This window comes from Mobula hypostoma, chromosome 12 (genome assembly GCF_963921235.1).
Source record: "Mobula hypostoma chromosome 12, sMobHyp1.1, whole genome shotgun sequence".
Classification (NCBI taxonomy): Eukaryota; Metazoa; Chordata; class Chondrichthyes; order Myliobatiformes; family Myliobatidae; genus Mobula; species Mobula hypostoma.
The window spans coordinates 22,527,876-22,551,691 of NC_086108.1; the positions used below are offsets into that span (position 1 = coordinate 22,527,876).

General features: G+C 43.8%; 1 protein-coding gene across 4 annotated transcripts in view; it reads left to right on the forward strand.

The window, feature by feature from the left end:
• Window positions 1-23,816, forward strand: part of si:ch211-267e7.3 (ADAMTS-like protein 2) — a 149,883-nt gene that overhangs the window by 19,442 nt on the left and 106,625 nt on the right. For 2 of the 4 annotated variants that reach the window (XM_063063749.1, XM_063063750.1), the window contains one exon: window positions 1,246-1,388. In XM_063063749.1, coding sequence (XP_062919819.1) covers window positions 1,246-1,388 — 143 coding nt within the window. The remainder of the gene's footprint in view (window positions 1-1,245; window positions 1,389-23,816) is intronic. The other 2 variants (XM_063063748.1, XM_063063751.1) reach the window with 1 other exon arrangement.

Genomic DNA, 23,816 nt, shown 5'->3' on the forward strand with positions numbered 1-23,816 from the left:
AGTGTAAGCAACCTGGTTCGATCCTGATTTCTGATACTGTCTGTGTGGAGGTTGCAAGTTCTTCGTGTGGGTTTCCTCTGGATGTATAGGGTTCTTCTAATATGAAGATATGCAGGTTAGTAAATTAATTGGCACCTGTGAATTACTCCTAGTGTGTAGGCGGGTGGTAGGATCTGTGGGAAGTATAAAAATGTGACTAGTGTAAGATTGGAGTGGATGCTCAGTGCAGATTTGATTCTTTAACAAATAGAGTAGTTGGAAGCCAGTTTCTAAGTCTGGTGGGAGCAAAGGCTGTTGAGAATGGTGAGGGTGGAGCATCGTGGGAGGGTTGTGGGACAGGCGGCAGAGGAGGGGAGCCGGGGCGGGTGTTGGGTGCAGACATGCCCAGCTCTGAGACACCAGGCAAGGTAATTTGATTTCAAACAATTGGTTAATTGGTTATTACAGAATGTTTCTCTGCTTCCTCTGCCTTCCCCTTTTTGCAACCATGATTCCCCTCTCCCTATCCCCTTCCCACTCTCAGTCCACAATACAGAGCCATATCAGAATCGGGTTTATCACCTACAAGTCATGAAATTACTTTTTTAGTGGCAGCAGTACAGTGTAATAAATAAAATTACTACAGTACTCTGCAAAAGTCTTAAGCAGCCTAGCCATATATGTGCCTAAGACTTTTGCACAGGACTGTACGCTAACACGATTATTCATTCTCCCCACTTCATCATTGACTTCCTCTAGATCCTACTATGTATGCACACAACAAGAATTTATATTGGCCAATTAATCTGTCAGCACATCTTTTGGAGGGTACCCATGTGGTGAGAGAGAATGTCTAAACTCCACACAGAGAGCACCCTGGATTAAGATTGAATCTTGGTCTTTGGCACTCCAGCCTAATGCAGCAACTCTGCCCGCTGTGCCTCTGTATCACTACTGGCTGGGAAAAAGTCTGGAACTCGCCTCTGAAAAATGTAGCAAGTGTTGGAATGTTTATAATTATACACGTGGGATGTTAATAACTAAGGTTGTAAGGCAAAGATCCATCTGTGCACTTGGGTCACAGATTATCCATGATTTCCCTGACTGGTGGAAACAATTTAGGACTAAATGTTGTTGTGTTCCTAAAATAGTTCTTTGCCTCTTTGCTTCACGTTTACCAATTTTACTGCATGCTCCTTGGGTAAGCAGCCAATCCATTTAATGGCTGATGAATATAAATGGATTTTTATTTTTTATTTTTGTCAGGACAGTAGTGAAGTCATGGAAAGGGACCAAAGCAAAGAGGAGGATGTGGCCCATTGGTGGGGAGAGTGGAGCTCCTGGTCCACCTGTAGTCGGAGCTGTGGGGGAGGAGTTATGTCCCAGGAGAGGCACTGTTTACAACAAAGGTAAGTGACGTTATTCTCCATTGGTTTTCAGTGAGGATGCACAGTTTCCCAATGAATTACTTCCTACTTCTAGGCAAAAAAAGGATTGCCTGCTCTTCTTGCCCATCTTGGCAGGTCCTTGAAGAGGCCATTTCCAGGAAGTTTGGTGATGCTCCTCCCTAGCTCCACCGCCCCTCTTCTCCCCCCAGTCATCAGGTCAAAAGGCATAAACCTAGATTTGGTGTGTTGGATGAATCTATTTATTGAGATACAGTGCAGAATAGGCCTTTCTGGCCCTATGATCTGCACCACCCACTGAACCCCGATTTAATCCTATCCTCACAATTTACAATGACCAGTTAACCTACCAACCGGCACATCTTTGGATTGTGGGAGAAAACCAGATCACCCAGAGGAAGCCCACATGGTCACGGGAAGAACATAAAACTCCTTACAGGCAGCGGTAGGATTATTTCGGATGGTAACGATAGTTTTACCCCTCTTTGGCACAAGGTGACCCTGGTATAACAAAAAATATTGTGTTCCTTGGGTTGATCGATTGGCAACACCATTTCCTCTTTGGGGTCACTGAGTGGAAAATTATAAATTAGTTCTTTATTGTCACCTGACTTGAGGTCTGGTGACAAACTTTGCTCTGCATGCCATCCGTGCAGATTTCATCACATCAAAACATCAAGTAGTGCAAGGGGAAGCAGTAACAGAATGCAGAATAAAGTGTTATAAGATGCATGACCATGACGGGGTAAACTGTGACATCAAGAATCCATCTTATCATACAAGGTGCTCAGGAGGCACTTCACTGTCATGCTGATTTATTCGATTGTGTAGTTGTGGTTCTGTGGACCATCTCTGCTCAAAGCTTTATATTTAACATTGTAGCTGTAAATCAATCTTCATGATTTATGACAAATAGCATGAAAAGCTGTTCCCAGTAGCTGCAGTTGTTGCAAAGATGGCTCATGCAACAATGTTGTGTTGTGAAGACCACGGCATAAGTCAGTGTTTTGACTGCCTCGTTGATATTCTCTTCCTTCTTCCCCAATCTGGCAGGAAGATTTGGGGATGAAGTTACTTTATTCTGTCCCCTTACCATTGATGTATCAGTGCAGTTTAGCACACTGACACTTGTTGAATTTATCTGAAGCCTCTTTCCCACTTGGTGATTAACAGGTGCAAAAGAAAGACAAGAAGATATTTATACAATTATCCATGATTTAACTGTGGACTCTTTGGCTAAATAGAGTGTCTCCCATTTGAGGTCCTGTAGGATTTGTAACCTTTTCCAGTGGCTCTACAATTAAAATAGTTTGACTGTAATAGCAACACAAGTGAAAACAACTTAAAAAAAAAACAAAAAAACTAGAACTTGAAACGGTAGTGATGTGTGTGTGTGTATATGTGTGTGTGTGTGTGTATATGTGTGTGTGTGTGTGTATATGTGTGTGTGTGTGTGTGTATGTGTGTGTGTGTGTATATGTGTGTGTGTGTATATGTGTGTGTGTGTATATGTGTGTGTGTGTGTGTATATATGTGTGTGTATATATATATGTGTGTGTGTGTGTGTAATGTGTGTGTGTATGTGTGTGTGTATGTGTGTGTGTGTGTGTGTATATGTGTGTATGTGTGTGTGTGTGTGTATATATATGTGTGTGTGTGTGTGTATATATGTGTGTGTGTGTGTGTGTATATGTGTGTGTGTGTGTGTGTGTGTATATGTGTGTGTGTATGTGTGTGTGTGTGTATATGTGTGTGTGTGTGTGTGTGTATATATGTGTGTGTGTGTGTGTATATATGTGTGTGTATATATACTTTTTTTAAATTGCAAATTTTTGTGCTCCTGACTTGAGTAAGTTAATTGCAGAAATGGGACAATTTAACTCATTGTCTTGCCAGAATGCCGGAAACTCTGACTCTGTGCTGGGGCATCATTAGTTGTTCTTCACTAGGCGGCCTTTGAGGCACGTACAAGCAATCGGAGCAGCCATGACAAGCTAGAGATGTCATGTTTTGTTTCCTAGTCACTGAGAGTGACCCTGTGTCTTTGTGTCTCCATTCACTTCGTAACTGGACTGATCAAGGTACAAGTTGGCCACTGGTCAGTTACCACTGTGGCTTTGAAATTCAATTACATAGCAATGCATTTTAATCAGAAATCTGAATTGCTGTGTAAAAACAATATGTAGGTTGAAAAGAGAGCAGCATGCACATTTTGAAAGACTTGATTGCAATTTTGAGCCTCATTCTGGGTTGATGTCAGTTGTGCGATGCATGTTTATCATTTTTACTTTCAGTTTGGTTTGCATGGGTGAAGTTAATGTACAGTGACACCCAAGCACACATTCTGAACAGAACTGGGAAGTTCTTTACCTACATAAAGGAACATCCACTACTTGCAGGTTTGTTGAAGTTGGCTAGGGTCAGCCATACTGAACTTTGGAAGCTGCATTGATTGTGGACGTTACTGCTTATCACTAACACAAAATAATCTGCAGATGCTGGGGTCAAAGCAACACTCCTGACGAAGGGTTCCGGCCCGAAACATCGACTGATCTTTTCCACTGATGCTGCCCGACCTGCTGAGGACTGCTTATCACTTGCGTGAAGGCTAATGGTGTTGGTGCAAATCCTTGAGCAGGAGGGATAAGACTGAGGGCATGGTCTCCTGAGGAAGGAAGGAAGGAAAAACGACTCTTATTTGCACTGGCTATTACTTGAGATTCTTCTTGGATCATCATTCCTTTTTTTTTCTCTGTTCCAAGGCAATGGTGACAGCTATCTATTGTTATCTGTGGCTGGAGCTTGTGCATGCTTTGCATTCACCTGGTGATATGTCACATGTTATACCTGACAGGAAATTGGCTCATGTATCACACTTGCTGTTTCTCTGACAAGAGAGCAGTCCATCTCTGTAGGACGGTTGGTGATAAAGAGTGGAGTTCTGTACTAGGCAAAAAGGCATCAGCCTTTGAACAGCAGATCCTGTGTGACTACACACAGTGCTGCGCAGCTGAGAAGCTTGCAGTGCTGGTCTCCCCTGAGGTAGTCAGTTGTTCCCGAGACAGCAAGCCTCGGGCTAGAATGTTTTGGTGACTGGGTATAACCTGACCTGGCAAGCTCGAAGAAGAAAGACCACACACAGCCACAGAGAAATGAAAATTAGTGTAGATAAAAATAATAGCAATAGCTCATTGCAAAGATAAGCACTACTTAAAACTGGTGATCAAGAAACTAGAAAGTATCGCACACTTTGTTAGTACCCACAGCAACCATCACAAAAGATTGCTCAACCGTTCTTGCTGCTTTAGTCCTGGCAACATCCTCTTCAGTATTCCTTGTGCTATTGCGATCTTTCTGTAGTGTGACCAGGAGTTTATTCTGTATGTTTTTTTTGTGCTATCCCAATCCTTCTGTAGTGTGACTCTAGCTCTATCCTATACTCTGAATGTGGTTTAAGTAATTTCTTAGACAGTTATTGGATGGGGCAAGTGTTGTATATCTTCTCAACCATTGCATCCATCTGCCTTGCTACCTGAGCTCTGTGGTCATGGGCTCATTGGTTCTTCATGTCTCAGCATTCTGTACAGGTTCTTCCTGTTTACTGTCTTCAAATGGACTCCCTTACACTCAGTTCAATTCCATTTACACTTTTCTGTCCATTTGGTGAAATAAAGTTTGTAGTATTATATGATTTAATCAGCACTGTTTGCAATGTTCTGAGAAGGTGAATTTGTCATCTTTTTTTTCTTGTGCCTTGATAAAAGGAAGTAGAGCTATAGTTGGATGTGCTCAGGATCTTCTGGGATTCCAAGGATGATATAGACGACAGTTTTGGTGATGTAGTCACACCTTGGGTGTGAGTTACTGATAGCTGGGTGAGATAGATGGGGAGTAGATAGACAGCTGAATTCCCCTGTGGCCAATCCTCGCAGTAACAGGCAAACCCCTTTAGGTATTTTTGGAGGGTCACCTCTTAGAGGTCAGCAACAGTAGCTGGGTGTCTTGTCTCTAAGGTAAAGAAGTGAAAGTGAAGTCAGGCAGTGCGATAGGCAAGGGGGACTTAGTAAGGGTGCAAGGAGGTTTTTCTGTTACCACATTCAGGATGGTGTGTTGCCTTCCTGGTGCCAGGGTCAAAGATGTCTCGCAGTGGGTTCAGGACAATCTGAGAGGGGAGTGTGAACGTGGTCTATATACTGTAGGTACTGTACTAATGGCGTAGGCAGGAGTAAGGATGAGGTCTTGCAAAGGGATTTCAGGAAATAAGGTACAAAGTTCAAACTCTGGAGTTCAATGGTTGCAATTTTAGGATTACTACCCATGCCACGTGCTCACAAGATGAGAAATAGATGCAAGTTCAGTCAGTATGTGGCTAAGGAACTGTTGTGGGAAGGAGGACTTCAGGTTTATGGATCATTGGGCGCTCTACCAGGGAGGGTGGGGATCTGTACAAACAAAGTGGTTTGCATCTGAACTGTAGGGGAATCAATATCCTTGCTGGGAGGTTTGTCGGTGCTACTTGGGAGTGTTTAAACTAGAGTGGCAGAGGAACAGGAACCACAGCAGCAGGACTGTTTGTAGGGTTACAGGTAAGAAAGAAGGTTTGCCAAGTCAGATTGAAAGCAAGGACACCAAGGAACAGGCTAATAAACGTGGTGGGTGGGATTGTCTAAGAAATGTTTATTTCAAAGCTAGGAGTACTATACCCAAGAAGGATAAAGTTGGAGCTTGGATCTGTACATGGAATTGCATTGTTGCTGATGTGGAGACCTGGGTGCGAGAGAGACAGGACTGGCAGCTCAGTGTTCCTGGGTTTCATTCTCTTGCTTATGATAGAGAGGGGACAATAAAGGTGTCAGGGTTGTACTGCTGATAAAGGAGAGTGTCACAGCAGTACCCAGAGAAGGCACATTGGAGAACTCATCTGCATAGGCAGGTTGGTGGAATTCAGAAATGGGACAGACGAAATCTTGCTGAATAGACTTTGACCATAGACTACTGATAGAGAGGGGACCAGATATGTGGACAGATTATGGAATTTTTTTTGTATTGGGGGAGGGTCTTCAACTTCCCCGGTATTAATTAGAACTTTATTGCAAGAAGCTTAGATGTGGTGGGATTTCTTCAGTACATCCAAGATGGTTTCTTGAAGCAGCATGTGGAAAATCTATCTAGAAGAAAGAATGTAACGGGACTAGTTTTGGGAAATGAACCAGAACTGATAGTGGGTGAATATTATGGGTATCTTGAAATTGGAGGATCATGGAAATAGTGTGAGACCTGCTAATGTGCTGGAATATTTTGTGATTAAGAGGAGATGATGCTGGATTTTCTGCATCAGGTGTATAAAAACCTAGTGCCTGCTGTCATGTTTGTATATCAGAATATTGAAATAAGCAAGTGAGGAGATCGCTTAGGTTTGGCAAGGATCTTTATGTCCCCACTGGAAACAGGTGAGGTCCCAGAGGATTAGAGATTGCCAAATGTGGTTCCGTTGTTCAAGAAGTTAAATGGAATTAATCCAAGTAATTATAGTGTCAGTGGTAGGAAAGCTCTTGGAGAGGATACTGAAGGGTGCCTTGGGACAGTCAGCATTGCTTTGTGCAGTCTAAGTCATGTCTCAAAATTTAATTGAGATTTTGAGGAGTCAGAAAGGTGCTGATGAGAGTAAGGCAGTGGACATTATCTACATGGACTTTAATAAGGCTTTCGATAAGGTAACTCATGGTAGGTTGATTCGGAAGATGCTTGGGATTCAGGGTGGATTGCAATTAGGTTTTGGAATTGGATTGCCTATGGAAGATAAATATGGGGTGGAAGGATGTTATTCTGCCTGGAGGTCTGTGACAAGTGGTATTCGGCAAGGGTCAGTGCTGGGTCCCCTGTTGTTTGTGATGTACTTTATACTTTATTGTCGCCAAACAATTGATACTAGAACGTACAATCATCACAGTGATATTTGATTCTGTGCTTCCCGCTCCCTGGAGTACAAATTGATAGTAAATATTAAAAATTTAAATTATAAATCATAAATAGAAAATAGGAAATGGAAAGTAAGGTCGTGCAAAAACCAGAGAGGCAGGTCCGGATATTTGGAGGGTATGGCCCAGATCCGAGTCAGGATCCGTTCAGCAGTCTTATCACAGTTGGAAAGAAACTGTTCCCAAATTTGGCCGTATAAGTCTTCAAGCTCCTGAGCCTTCTCCCAGAGGGAAGAGGGACGAAAAGTGTGTTGGCTGGACGGGTCGTGTCCTTGATTATCCTGGCAGCACTGCTCTGACATCGTGAGGTGTAAAGTGAGTCCAAGGATGGAAGATTGGTTTGTGTGATGTGCTGGGCTGTGTTCACAGTCTTCTGCAGCTTCTTCCGGTCTTGGACAGGACAACTTTCATACCAGGTTGTGATGCACCCTAGAAGAATGCTTTCTACAGTGTATCTATAGAAATTAGTGAGGGTTTTAGGGGACAGGCCAAATTTCTTTAGTTTTCTCAGGAAGTAAAGGTGCTGATGGGCCTTCTTGGCAGTGGACTCTGCTTGGTTGGACCAAGTCAGGTCATTTATGATATTGACCTCGAGGAACTTAAAGCTTTTGACCTGTTCCACTTGCGCACCACCAATGTAAATTGGGTTGTGCAGTCCTCTACTCCTTCTGAAGTCAACAACCAATTCCTTCGTCTTGCTGACGTTGAGGGATAGGTTATTGTCTTCGCACCATGCCACCATTGTTCTTAATTTCCTCTCTGTACTCAAACTCATCATTACCCGAGATACAGCCTACAATTGTTGTGTCATCAGCAAACTTATGGAAACTTGGCTACACAATCATGGGTGTACAGTGAGTACAGCAGGGGGCTGAGTACACAGCCTTGTGGGGCACCGGTGCTCAGAGTGATTGTAGAGGAGAGCTTGTCCCCTATTTTTACAGCCTGGGTTCTGTCTGTGAGGAAGTTGAAGATCCAGCTGCAGATCTGAGTGCTAAGGCCCAGGTTCCAGAGCTTAGAAATCAGTTTATTTGGAATGATGGTATTGAAAGGCAGAGCTGTAGTCAATGAAAAGGAGCCTTACGTATGCGTCTTTATTCTCTAGGTGTTCTAAGGAGGAATGTAGGGCCAGAGAGATGGCATCTGCAGTTGACCTATTGCTGTGGTAGGCGAATGGGTTTGTTTTGGGTGCCCCAGTTTCCACCCACAGTACAAAGACATTTCTCCTTTGGCTCCTCCCACTTCCTCCAAACTACAGGTGTAGCTATGGGCACCCATATGGGTCCTAGCTATGCCTGCCTTTTTGTTGGCTTTGTGGAACAATCTATGTTCTGTACCTATTCTGGTATCTGTCCCCCACTTTTCCTTCACTACATCGACGACTGTATTGGCGCTGCTTCCTGCATTCATGCTGAGCTCATTGTCTTTATTAACTTTGCCTCTAACTTTTACCCTGCCGTCAAGTTTACCTGGTCCATTTCTGACACCTCCCTCCCCTTTCTCGATCTTTCTGTCTCTATCTCTGGAGACAGCTGTGACGAGAATACACATAAAATTAAGATGTTTGCTGGCCTGGGCTAGCATCAGTGGCATCAGCAGTTGGTCTGCCACCTGCCCTCAGGGGAAGGAGAGATAAGGAACAATGGAGCAGCGTCTGGAGATGTGTAATGAAGGGACGTGGGAGAGAGAGCTGTCTGGAGCGGCTTCCCCTTTGAACCTTGAACTGTTTGAAGTGGTGGACAGGCGATACCCCAGCAGGGGGATAAAAAGGGACAGGTTCGCTAAGGCAGGACACACGCCACCCGAGGTAACGAGACCCTGGAAGCGGTGCGAATGTCACGAGTGGGTGAGAAGTATCAGACAACGGCCAGGGTGGAAAGGTACGATCAGCGGGAACCCGGTGTGTGTCCGCCCTTGCCTGGGTGCCGGGTTCACTGCAGAGGATCGACCGCATTTGGAGGAGTGGTCACAGTCGGTGACCTCAGGTGACATCACCAAGGACCCGCCCAAAAGTTGCTTGTGAGCCATCTCGCCGGTCTGTGAGTGAAGCCGTGTCTGAATGATCAGTTGTTCCTGTTCTATCTCTCTCTTCCCCCACCTTGTCCATTGCCATGGCAACGATTACTGTGAACTGAACTACTAACTGGACTGAACTTTGAGTCATTTTGAAATTTGGTCATTTTCCCCCTAGACAACGATAGAGCTTGATTGATGCTGTTATCTTAATTCTGTGCACATGTGTGGTTAACATTGCTGAACTGTTGCATTTATTATCCTTTCGATTACTGTGTTGCTTGTTTCTTTAATAAAACTTTCTTAGTTCTAGTACTCCAGACTCCAACTGAGTGATCCATTTCTGCTGGTTTGGCAACCCAGTTACGGGGTACGTAACACAGCTTATCCACTGATGTCTACTATAAGCCTACTGACTCTCTCAGCTATCTGGACTATTCCTCTTCTCACCCTGTCTCTTGCAAAAATGCCATCCCCTTTTCGCAATTCCTCTGCCTCCGCCGCATCTGCTCTCAGGATGAGGCTTTTCATTCTAGGACGAGGGAGATGTCCTTTTTTAAAGAAAGGGGCTTCCCTTCCTCCACCATCAACTCTACTCTCAAATGCATCTCCCCCATTCCACGCACATCTGCTCTCACTCCATCCTCCCGCCACCCCACTAGGAATAGGGTTCCCCTGGTCCTCACCTACCACCCCACCAGCCTCCGGGTCCAACATATTATACTCCGTAAATTCCGCCACCTCCAACGGGATCCCACCACTAAGCACATCGTTCCCTTCCCCCCCTCTCTGCTTTCCGCAGGGATCGCTCCCTACGTGACTCCCTTGTCCATTCATCTCCCCCATCTCTCCCTACTGATCTCCCTCCTGGCACTTATCTGTGTAAGCAGAACAAGTGCTACACGTGCCCTTACACTTCCTCCCTTACCACCATTCTGGGCCCCAGACAGTCCTTCCAGGTGAGGCGACTGGGGTGATAAACTGTGTCCGGTGCTCCCGATGTGGCCTTCTATATATTGGCGAGACCCGACACCGACTGGGAGACCGCTTTGCTGAATACCTACGCTCTGTCCGCCAGAGAAAGCAGGATCTCCCAGTGGCCACACATTTTAATTCCACATCCCATTCCCATTCTGACATGTCTATCCACGGCCTCCTCTACTGTGAAGATGAAGCCACACTCAGGTTGGAGGAACAACACCTTACATTCCGTCTGGGTAGCCTCCAACCTGATGGCATGAACATTGACTTCTCTAACTTCTGCTAATGCCCCACCTCCCCCTCGTACTCCATCCGTTATTTTTTTTTTATACACACATTCTTTCTCTCACTTTTTTTCTCCCTCTGTCCCTCTGACTATACCCCTTGCCCATCCTCTGGGTTCCCCCCCACCCTTATCTTTCTCCCCGGGCCTCCTGTCCCATGATCCTCTCATATCCCCTTTGCCTATCACCTGTCCAGCTCTTGGCTCCATCCCTCCCCCTCCTGTCTGCTCCTATCATTTTGGGTCTCCCCCTCCCCCTCCCACTTTCAAATCTCTTACTAACTCTACCTTCAGTTAGTCCTGACGAAGGGTCTCGGCCCGAAACGTCGACTGTACCTCTTCCTAGAGATGCTGCCTGGCCTGCTGCGTTTACCAGCAACTAACAGGTTTAGGGTACCTTGGTTTTCAACAGATATTGAGGCTCTGGTTAAGAAGAAGGAGGATGTGCGTAGCTGGTACAGGCATCAAGGAGCAAATGGTGTACGTGATTATATGAAATGCAGGAGGACACTTTAGAAGGAATTCAGCAGGACTAAAATAAGGCATGAGTTTGCTTGGCAGTCAGGGTGAAGGAGAATGTCATGGGCTTGAGAGATATTAAGAGCAAAAGGATAGCATAGGAAAAAATTGGTCTACTGGAAGATTAATGTGGTCATCTATGCATGGAGCCAAAAGTGATGGTGGAAATCTTGAATGTTATTGTTTTTTTTTTTTGCATTTGTATTTACCTGGGTGATGGACACAGTCTATAGAACTGAGGCAAAAGAACGATGAGGTTGTGGGCCATGTCTGCATTACAGAAGATAAAGATTCTTGCTGTCTTGAGAAAAATAGGGTGGATAAATCCCCAGGGCCTGACAAGGTGTTCCCTTGGACATTGTGGGAGACGAGTGCAGAAATTGCAGGTGCCCTGGCAGAGATATTTAAAATGTCCTTAACCATGGATGAGGTGCTGGAGGTCTGGAGGATGGCTAATGTTGTTTAAGAAAGGCTCAAAGAATATTGTGAGGTGGTGAGTCTGATGTTAGTAGTGGGTAAGCTTTTGGAAGATACTCCACGGGACTGGATATATAAGTATTTGGATAGGCAAGGACTGGTTAGGATAGTCAACGTGGCTTTGTGCGTGGTAGATCATGTCTAACCATTGTTAGTTTCTCAAGGAAGCTATCAGGAAACTTGAAGATAATGCAGTGGATGGTGTCTACATGGACTTCAACAAGGCTTTTGACAAGGTTGGTCAAGAAGGTTCAGTCACTTGGCATTCAGGATGAGGTAGCAAATTGGATTGGGCATTAGCTTTGTAGGAGAAGCCAGAGAGTGGTAGTAGATGGTTGCCTCTCTGACTGGAGGTCTGTGACTAGTGGTGTGCTGCAGGGATCAGTGTTGTGCCCATTGTCGTTTGTCATCTATAGCAACAATCTGAATGATAATGTGGTAAACTGGATCAGCAGATTTGTGAATGACACCAATATTGGGGGTCTAGTATGCGGCAAGAGAGGCCATCTAAGCTTGAAGTAGGATCTGGACCTGCTGGAAAAATGAGCTGAAAAATGGCAGATGGAATTTAATGCAAAAGAGGTGTGAGTTGTGACACTTTAGGAGGACCAAACAAAGTTGGTCTTACACAGTGAATGCTAGGGACTGAGGAGGACAGTATAACAGAGGGATCTCAGAATGCAGATCCATAATACCTTCAAAGTGGATAGATAGGGTTGTAAAGATATTTTAGCACATTGTATTGAGTACAGGAGTTATGTTGAAGTTGTAAAAGAAGCTAAAGAGGCTAAATTTGGAGTATTATGTATAGTTCTAGTCACCTGCCTATAGGAAAGATGTAAATAAGATTGAAAAAGTACAAAGAAGATTTACAAGGATGTGCCAGGACTTGTGGACCTGAGCTACAGGGAAAGGTTGAAAAGGAATAGGACTTTATTCCCTTGAGTGTAGGCGATGAGGGGAGCTTTGATTGAGGTATATAAAATTATGAGGTGTATAGGTAATGTAAATGCCCTATAGATTGGGTGGTGGGGTGGAGATCTGTCTCTACCAAAGGAGCTATAAGGCACTCCTTCCCTCCTCTGGCCTGCAAATCACCCTTGTGCAAGATGTAGCACCTTCTTAGCCCCCTGATCAGGGTCACGAGAAGCCATAGGAACAAGTGTTGGATGGTCGTACGAACAGTTGGTGCACATCACAAGTCCTGGTTATGTGACCATGGATGTCAGGCAGACAGTCCCTGAAGAGTGTTGATAATGGCTGTGGTCACCTGTCTTGTAAAGACACTGCCCAGAAGAAGGCAATGGCAAACCACTTCTGAAGAAAAAATTTACCAAGAACAATCGTGGTCACGGAGAACATGATTGCCCATGTCATACAACATGGCACGTAATGATGCTGATGAAAAAGCAAGCAGGCTTTTTGCATTGAGGTTGGATGAGACTAGAACTAGAAGCTGTGGGTTAAGTGTGAAAGGTGAAATGTTTTAAGGGGACCATGAGGGGGAGCTTGTTCACTTAGCGTGCTGAGAGTGTGGAATGAGCTGCCAGTGGTCGTGGCAGATGTAAGTTTAATCTCAACATTTGAGACGTTTGGATCGGTATATGGATGGGAGTTGTATAGAGGGCTGTGGTCCATGTGCAGGTTAATGGGACAAGACAATAATAGTTCAGCACGGACTAGATGGGCTGAAGAGCCTGTTTCTATGCTGTAGTGCTCTACCCTCTTATAGGATACAGGCCAAATGTGAGCAAATGGAACTAGCAGAGACGGACGTCATTGTTGGCATGGGTGAGTTGAGCCGAGGGCAAGGTTAGAGACCTTTACAAGTCAGTGCTACTTCATTGAATGCCAGCACAGACTCACAGGGGATGGCTGACAGCAAAATATAGAATATTTCATTGGTATCTTGCTTTAAAATAACCCCTGGAATTTGTTCATGTCTACTTCATTATTCGTTAAAGAAGGCTGGCTGTTCCACTAAAACAGGTCGATTACATTTAAAAGACACTTGGGCAAGGGATACAAAAAGTTATGAAAGGTGTGAGTCAAATGCAGATGAATGGGACTAACTTAGCATGTTTGCTTGGCGTGGAGTAGTTGGGCTGAAGGATCTGTGTCTGTGTTGTATGACTCCCAGGTGAGGGATGACATTGTGATTTATCCCTTGTGACTAACATGAACACGCCCCCTCAGTGGAAATTATAGTAAACATGATTACTACACTATTAGTCTTCATCTATCAAACAATTTTGCCATTTAATTTTACATGAAATCTTTGGTTCAGGTATGTAAAATTATGATGGTTACAGATATGTTAGATGTCAGGAGCATTTTCCCTCTTATCAGAGGTAGCTAAAACTGGAGGACATAGATTTAGGGTAAAGCACAAGAAATTTGGAGGGGAACTGAGGGGGATATTTTCAGCCAGACAGTTGAGTCCAGGAGGCTGCTGGAGAGAGTGGGTGAAGTGGACTCACCAGTAGCTTATAAAAACTATCAAGACAGCACTTGAATTGCCTAGGCATAGGGAGCTATGGGCTAAATTCTGGAAGATAACTAATGTGGGTTTGATATGGATGAGTGCCTGCTGGTCAGTGTGGATGTGGAGAGCTGAATAGCTTGTTTCCATGCTGTATGACTTGAGGTCAAAGGAAAGGTTTTTCAGCTGATGAGCACCAAAGATTTTGTCTTAAATGGAGGTTCATGGGTATCAGAAAGTAGGGAGAGCAGGTAACATGACAGTATGAGTAACCATCAATGGTAAACCCTCCTGGACCTGATCATATACCTGCTGGAAATTTCATTTCACTACTGAAGGAGATTGCTGAGGCTCAGTGTGATAACTTTCACATTGTGCACACATTGATGAAAGATGAAGGGTTGGACAGATATTCATATCCTTTCATATCCAGATGGAGAAGGACCTCCTCATCACAACTCTGCATCTTTCATTGAAGTGCTCAGGCAGGATTGATCCAAAGATTTTAATTTATATAAATATCAGGATTTAGTGGTTAAAAACAAAGAACTGTCCATGCACTTTTGAGTGTATAGTATGTGGTTCCCTCTGATGTTGCAGTCCACTACAGTAGCGACTCAATAGTACATAAGCCAACCCATTCATGTGCGTCTGGATATCGAATTCCAACCTTCTTCACCAAAGGCAGACCTGTTTAGATACAGAATATAGGCTGTCCCCAGGCTATGTACACTATGTACAAACACCCTTAAATGCAAAGAAACCCCCATAATATTCAGTTCAAATGCCTGATGTGCATACATCTGTCTTCAGAATGGCTAAACTAGTTCCCTTTCTTTCCCTTTCCATTTTTATTAATTTTTTTCTCACATGCAATACTGTGCTGTTACTGTATTGTGATTTTTGTGCATTTTCCAATTTGTGGACAAAATCAGCTGATGGTTGTAAAATCCAGTTTGTAACTCAGGCATGGCCTATATAGAGGAGGGGGTGTACTGTCCACCTCACCGATAGACCTTGATATGCAGATGGAGGATGTAGCTCTGGACTGGAGAAAAACCACCTTGTTGCAACTGTCAACCAGGATGGAGGAGCGCCATTAATATGGGCTGACGCTTTTGCTCTGAGAATGTCATAGGTGGAGGGTTGTAATGGATCCTTTGTCAAGCAGTAAGTTCTGATATTTCAGACTTTCTGTCCATTGTAATTTATTGTAATTTAACTTGTGTCAGCTCCACAGGCAGCTGTCTGCATTTAACAACTAATTGTTGGGAGATAAATATTGGTTTCCTCTGAGAATTCCCCTGCTCTCCCTTGAAAACAAAGGGCGTGGACTTCCAACCGAAGGGCTTGGAGTCACAACTGGAAGAGCTTGATTCTATTTCTGAAGGACCCTTCTTCTCCAAGTTATGGCAGGGTAACATTCCTGTGAACTGCCCATAACCCAAATGGAATGCACGTTAAAAATGTACCCACGAGTTGAGATCCCACCCAACCCACAACGTCTGCAGCCCCAGTGAATCCATCCCTCTGGACTCAAACACTTCATTCATGCATACAGGTTGTGTAGGTAAGGTGCGTGTTCGTAACCTGGTAAGGACCTGCATGTGGAGAGTGATATAAATTGTGAACCACAGGAACTGAAATAATTCAAACATAATTCTGATTCTGAAGAATTTGTGGTTTGTGCTGTGGCTCTGTGTTAAATTGACCACAAAATCATTTGCTGCTGTTTCAGCATTGAAAAACAAAATTGAAATGACTTCCAGGTCCAAGTGAGATGTATTTTCCATTCTGAGTGTAAACTTTACTGAACTGCTCTGCCTTCACAACTGTTCCCTGTCTGCCCTTGTGTGAGACTTGAAAGGCTTCTCATGATGTGATTATTCATCATAGTGATTAGTGCCTTGACATGTTTCGCTTTCTACTGACCCGCCAACTCTCTTATCGCCCAACAGAACATGCCCCAAACCAGCCAGCAACCCTGGTCTGTAACCTGATGCTTGAAAGTTGCTGCTTGAGTAACTTCTGTGCTTTGAAGAGCAGCAGAAAGAGATTATAGCCTGAGCCAGCTCTGGTTTTAATTTACCAACACGGCTTCTACAAGGTTTGGAATTCTTGGTAATACTGCCGTGCTACATTTTTTTAGCTGATAAATGGAAGGACTGCAAATCACTTTTCTGAGAAATTATTTTCTTTTTACCCACTCACCACTAGCAATGAACTTTGAATCTGTGCTGGTCACTGCAGACCACAGATTTGCAGTAAGCTCTGTGTATTGATAAAAGACAGCTTGACATTGATGGGTTTTTGAACAAACAGCCCAGAGAGCAGAAGTTCAGATCCTGTTGTGTTGTGTCGTGAAATTGAATGCAGACTTAATTAGTGAGCAGGCACCAGGTGAAATGCCTCTGTCAGAAACATGTAGAATTCTAACTAGTCCAGTGTCTAGTCTTTCAGGAACCTGAATAAATCAAAGTTCAAAGTAAATTTATTATCAGAGTACATGTATGTCACCATGTACAACCCTGAGATTCATTTTCTTATAGGCATACTCAATAAATCTATAAGAGAATCAATGAAAGACTGCACCAGCTGGGCATTCAACCAGTGTGTAAAAGACAACCAACTATGCAAATGCAAAAAGAAATAATAAATAAATAGTACTGAGAACATCAGATGGAGTCCTTGAAAGAGAGTCCATAGGTTGTGGGGACACTTCAATGATGTGACAACTGAAATTGAGTGAATTTATCCCCTTTGGTTCAAGAGCCTGATGGTTGAGAAGTATTAACTGTTCCTGAACTTCAGTGGTGTGAGTCTTCTGTAGTGAGAAGGGAACATTACTTGCTTCAGCCTTCACTGTGGAAGACACTAGCTGTGTGCCAGAGGCCTGTGAGTGTCGGGGAGCAGGAGTGAGTGCCATTGCTATTACAGAGGAAAAAGTGTTAGGCAAACTGAAAGGTCTTAAGGTGGATAAGTCACCTGGACCAGATGGACCACATCCCAGAGGACTGAGAGAGGTTGCTGAAATGATAATGAAGACATTGGTCATGATCTTTCAAGAATCGCTTGACTGGCATGGTCCCGGAGGACTGGAAAGTTGCAAATGTCACTCCACTCTTTATAAAGGGAGGAAGACAAAAGGGAGGAAATTATAGGCCATTTGGCCTAACCTCAGTGGTTGGGGAAAGTGTTGGAGTCCATTACTAAGGATGAGGTTTCAGGGTACTTGAAGACAAATGATAAAATAAGTCAAAGTCGGCATGGTTTCTGTAAAGGGAAATCTTGCCTGACAAATCTGTTAGAGCTCTTTGAGGAAGTAACAAGCATGGTGGACAAAGGAGAGGCAGTGGATGTCATTTAATTAGATTGCCAGAAGGCATTTGATAAGATACTTAATAAGAAAATCCTTTGGTGTTACAGGAAAGATACTGGCATGAATAGCAAAATGGCTGACAGGCAGGAGGCAACGAGTGGGAATAAGGGAGGTCTTTTCTAGTTGGCTGCCAGTGACTAGTGGTGTTCCTTGGGTGTCAGTATTGGGACCGCTACTTGTCACAATGTGATTGCAGCAGGAAATTGGAAGAATGGGCAAAAAATGGCAGATGGAATACAGTGTTGGGAAATGTATAATCATTTTGGTAAAAGGAACAAAAGTGTAGACTATTATCTAAATGGAGAGAAAATTCAAACATCAGAGGTGGTGCAAAGGGACTTCGGAGTCCATGTGCAAGACTCCCAGAAGGTTAATTCACAAGTTGTCTTTGATAAAGAAGGCAACTGCAATGTTGGCATTTATTTAAAAGGGAATAGAATATAAAAGGAAGGAGATAATGCTGAGGCTTTATAAGGATCCTTGGAGTATTGTCAACAGTTTTGGGCCCCTTATCTCAGAAAGGATATGTTGTCATTGGAGAGAGTCCAGAGGAGGTCCATGAGGATGATTCTGGGAATGAAGAGGTTAACATATGAGGAGTATTTGGCACGTTTGTGCCTGTACTCAATGGAATTTAAAAGAATATGGGGGATCTCATTGAAACCTACCGAATGTTGAAAGGACTAGATGAGGTGGATATGGAGAGGATGTTTCCTCTGATAGGGGTATCCAGAATTGAAGGGCACAGCCTCCAAATTGAGGGGTGACCTTTGTCCTAAGGAGGCATTTTTTTTTGGCCAAAGAGTGGTGAATCTGTGGAATGTTGTTGATAGATTCTTGATTGGTTGGGGCATCAAAGTATATGGTGAGGGCAGGTGTATGGGGTTGAATGTGATTTGGAATCAGCCATGATAAAATGGTGGTGCGGATTTGATGGGCTGAATGGCCTAATTCTGCTCTTATGTCTTCTGGTCTTAAGTTCTTATGGACCTGGATGGTGGGTTTCCCTGATGATGGATGCTTATTTCCTGCCACAGCGCTCTGTCTAGATGTGCTCAATGGTAGGGATGGCTTTACTGTGATGACTACACCATATCCACTTTTTGTAGGATTTTCCAATCAAGGGCATTCGTGTTTCCATACCAGGTTGTGATGTAGCCAGTCAATATACTATCCACCAGATATTTACAGAAGTTTGTCCAAGGTTTAGATGTCATGCCGAATGTTTGTGAACTCCTAAGGAAGCAGAGCCACTGCCGTGCTTTCTTCGTAATTGCACTTCCGTGCTGGGCCCAGAACAGGTCCTCTGAAATGAAATCACTGACACCTGACTATAAATATGTACCAAATGGTTGGCCCCAAGTTACTTTTGGATAAATGTATATGGGCAACTAACTGGTGGGGTGATGTCTCAAGACTTAATAATCTAGGCATGTAGGATATCCCAGTGAAGATTTGCAGTGGGAATGGTAGGTAACAAGAGGACAATCATTTGGTCACAAGAACCTGAGCTTCCATATTAGAATGGGGTAATAGTGTAATTTGTAGTCGCACTGATACGCAATGTGTGAAAGCAACACTGAGTCGAGCAGGGTTTGGTTGACCTGTTTACTGTTTCAAACCACGCGTGCTAAAGTGCCCGCTCCCAGCATCCTCTGCTCTTTGTGGGGCGGAAGTGACGTCGGCTTCCGGGCTGAGGTCTGCTCTGCACTTGGAGTCCTTTCCATTGCTGCTGGCTGTGGACTCGCCCGCGACTGCTGGAGCCGGTTCGCTTGCCACGTGGGCGGGTTGCCACAAATTAACAAATTTCACGTCACATGCTGGTGATAATAAACCTGATTCTGAAATGAATAGCATCTATAATACATCAGACCAGGGCCCATCAAAAGAACCATAGCATACATCATGATGCTGAAGCACTGTAAAAAATATTATGCTATACCATTTGTGCATTGTCTGTTAGTTTATGCTGCAAACAACCCTTCTCCCTCTCATTTTCATACTCTTCCAGCATATTCTTCTTTCATTTCTTTTCATATCATATTCCTACAGCTTTGCCGTAAATTCAGGTAGGCTATTTGTCAAACCTTTATGTAGTTTGTAGTGCAATCCTCATTGTTACCACTCCTCTAGCAAAGAAATTTGTACAGAATTTCTAAAATGATTAATTAGCAATTATACCAATGGCCTGTAGTCTTGGATTTCTCCAAAAAGTGAATGATCTTTCAACATATGGTCTCTAAAACACTTGCTTAATATTAAAGCTCTCCATTATAATCACTTATGACATTCTAAATCTTGAAGTCACAGTTTCATTGCAGTATAAAGAATCTTTAAAAATATAAACATACATCCCAAGGTAATTACAGAAATCTAATTGGACAGAGTGGATTTGTGTTAGGCAAAGGAGGAACTGCAGGGTTGGGATGATCAAACACTCAATGAAAGGGAAAGACGATAAGGTGGTTCTTTGAGGAATGGATTGGGAGAATTGTAAGGATGGAGTTCCAGAATGTAATTGTAGTCATGGCTGTGACTGGTGGGACAAAAAGAAGAGGGGTGCAGATCATGTTGGAATGAGGGGAAGAATGTGTTGTGGAATTGGAGACCAAGCAATTAGAATTGCGGCATGAGCAGGGGACAAAGGCAAGTATGATTAGAAAGAGCAAGGGTAGTGCAACTGTGCTTGGTAGTACAGAAGGGCATTGGAGGATTGTATAATTGACTATACCAAAAACAGAGGAGAGTTTGCAGGTTCCGCTGTTCACAAGCACACAGGTGACAACCTGTATCCTCAGAGCTGTAGCAGGACCCAGAACAGGGTAGGCAATATTGAGCTTATTTTGTAGAAAAAGTCGGTGCAGATCTGGGATTGACAGAGCCGAGATGTTCCAGAGAAGAAGTCGGGTAAGGAGCAGTAAGTTGCAAGGGTGGAATTCTCAGGGAGGTGCTGACTGTGCCTTTGGAAGTGCTTGGGAACAGTTTGAAGAAAGCGAGCCATTTGTGGTCCAGTCAAATGTCGTCATGACATCTGCTGTATAAGATGACCTGTAAAACATGATATGAAGGTCAATAGACTGGCTAATCTTGAGGAGCTACCTGCAATAGTGTCTTGATAATGGAAGCAAATAAAAGCAATTTATTGTGTGTCTGGACTTTATTTTTTTGGAATTTAAATAGTGCTTTGTGCAGCACTAGTGCTGAAAGTTCATACAAAAATATGTCATGAAACTTGTTGAAAAGAGGTTAAAACAGTGCCATGGTGGTTTGCGTGCAGTATTTTCACCTTCAGTTCATGTATAGTTGCAGATAGAACTGCATGAAAGAACTTGCACCTGCTGTCTTTTTGCAGGACTGAACATTGGGGGGGAAGGGCATCAAATCTTGAAAGAATTCTTCTTTCCCCAGCCCCCTTCTTCCCCTCCCTCCCCAAAAAAAATGAAGGAGGATGGACTGGGTGATTGAGTCATGTGTCATGGAGGGTTGTAAGCTCATTAAGTGTTGATGGATGACTGAAAGGGACTGGAGTGTGGGATGTGCAGTGTGGCACTCTGATTTGCTCAGTACAAAACAGGGTGCAATCACCCTGGAACAGTAAGGAATGAGGCATTTGAAAACCAGCAGATACCGTGTGCAAGACACAGATACCAGAATCGAGCCTTTTTTATGGCATCATGGCAGCCCAATGTGCTCCTAGGCTTTTGTGAATGTTCAACCAAGCCTGTAAGACATTCAAAGGATGCAGTTTCTGCAGATGCGGGCAGAAACGATGGTGTACAACTTGCAACGTCATCAGATGCACAATTGATATTGGGGAAATGCATCTGTACTCTGAATTGAACTCAGTATCTAATGAGTCAGTTTTACAAATATCAAAGTTTAAAGTAAATATTATTAAAGTACATATATGTCACTATATAGTATTCAAAGATTCACTTTTTCAGGCATTCACAGAACAAAGAAATGCAGTAGAATCAATGAAGAACTACACCAAGACTGATAAACATCCAATTTGCAAAAGAAGACAAGGTGTACAAAAACAAATAATAATAAATATGAAAATTTGCCCTGGAAATCTAAAGCAACACACACAAAATGCTGGAAAAACTCAGCAGGCCAGGTAGCATCTATGGAAAAGAGTAAACAGTTGAGTTTGGGCTGAGACTTTTCTTCAGGACTGAGAAGGAAGGGGAAATAAACAAATAATACTGAGAATCCTTGAAAGTGAGTCCATAGGTTGTGTAATCAGTTCAGAGTTGAGGTGAGTGAAGTTACCCATGATGGTTCAGGAACCCAGTGGTTGAAGGGTAATCACTGTTCTGGAACCTGGTTGGCAATTCAACTTAAAGCAACTGCTAGTGTGATCTGATCTGGGTTAAACTGCCTCCATGCAGGTTTTGTACGTGTGTGTGGGGGGGGGGGGGAGGAGGAGGAGAGAGCAGGTGCTAAAGGATCCATTTTTTTGAACTGGTTGTCGATGATGTGCCTATGTTGCTTAGTTGTTCTTGCCCGTAAGTTCACTGTTAGGCCGTTGTACCACTGAAATACTATACAACTTTGGTTAATTCTATTTTAAGCAAGTATCAGGCTCCCATTTGAAGAGCAGCTGCTGAAGTTCTGTATTGTTTTGAGCCTGCATGTAGTAAATCACTTGTAAGTCTAACAAGTCATGCCCTTGACCCAAGAAAGTCCTTTCATGTCTTAGTTGTAACAAACCACCTGACCTGTTTGAAGGCTTTGGTAACGCTTTGGAGACGTAGAAGGTAGTTCATACGTAGAACATAGAATAGTACAGCACATTACAGGCCCTTCGGCCCACAATGTGCTGACCCTCAAACCCTGCCTCCCATATAAGCCCCCACCTTAAATTCCTCCATATACCTGTCTAGTAGTCTCTTAAATTTCACTAGTGTATCTGCCTCCACCACTGACTCAGACAGTGCATTCCACGCACCAACCACTCCCTGAGTAAATAAAATCTTCCTCTAATATCCCCCTTGAACTTCCCACCCCTTAGCTTAAAGCCATGTCCTCTTGTATTGATCAGTGGTGCCCTGGAGAAGAGGTGCTGGCTATTCACTCTTATCTATTCCTCTTAATATCTTGTGTACCTCTATCATGTCTCCCCTCATCCTCCTCCTCTCCAAAGAGTAAAGCCCTAGCTCCCTTAATCTCTGATCATAATGCATACTCTCTTAACCCGACAGCATCCTGGAAAATCTCCTCTGTACCTTTTCCAATGCTTCCACATCCTTCTTATAGTGAGGCGACCAGAACTGGACACAGTACTCCAAGTGTGGCCTAACCAGAGTTTTATAGAGATGCATCATTACATCGCGACTCTTAAATTCTATCCCTCGACTTATGAAAGCTAACACCCCATAAGCTTTCTTAACTACCCTATCTACCTGTGAGGCAACTTTCAGGGATCTGTGGGCATGTACCCCCAGATCCCTCTGCTCCTCCACACTACCAAGTATCCTCCCATTTACTTTGTACTCTGCCTTGGAGTTTGTCTTTCCAAAGTGTACCACCTCACACTTCTCTGGGTTGAACTCCATCTGCCACTTCTCAGCCCACTTCTGCATCCTATCAATGTCTCTCTGCAATCTTCGACAATCCTCTACACTATCTACAACACCACCAACCTTTAAGTTGTCTGCAAACTTGCCAACCCACCCTTCTACCCCCACATCCAGGTTGTTAATAAAAATCACGAAAAGTAGAGGTCCCAGAACAGATCCTTGTGGGACACCACTAGTCACAATCCTCCAATCTGAATGTACTCCCTCCACCACGACCCTCTGCCTTCTGCAGGCAAGCCGTTTCTGAATCCACCTGGCCAAACTTCCCTAGATCCCATGCCTTCTGACTTTCTGAATAAGCCTACCATGTGGAACCTTGTCAAATGCCTTACTAAAATCCATATAGATCACATCCACTGCACTGCCCTCATCTATATGCCTGGTCACCTCCTCAAAGAACTCTGTCATGCTTGTTAAATACGATCTGCCCTTCACAAAGCCGTGCTGACTGTCCCTGATCAGACCATGATTCCCTAAATGCCCATAGATCCTATCTCTAAGAATCTTTTCCAACAGCTTTCCCACCACAGACGTAAGGCTCACTGCTCTATAATTACCCGGTCTATCCATACTACCTTTTTTGAACAAGGAGACAACATTCGCCTCCCTCCAATTCTCGGGTACCATTCCGGTGGACAACGAGGACATAAAGATCCTAACCAGAGGCTCAGCAATCTCTTTCCTCGCCTCGTGGAGCAGCCTGCGAAATATTCTGTTAGGCCCCAGGGACTTAT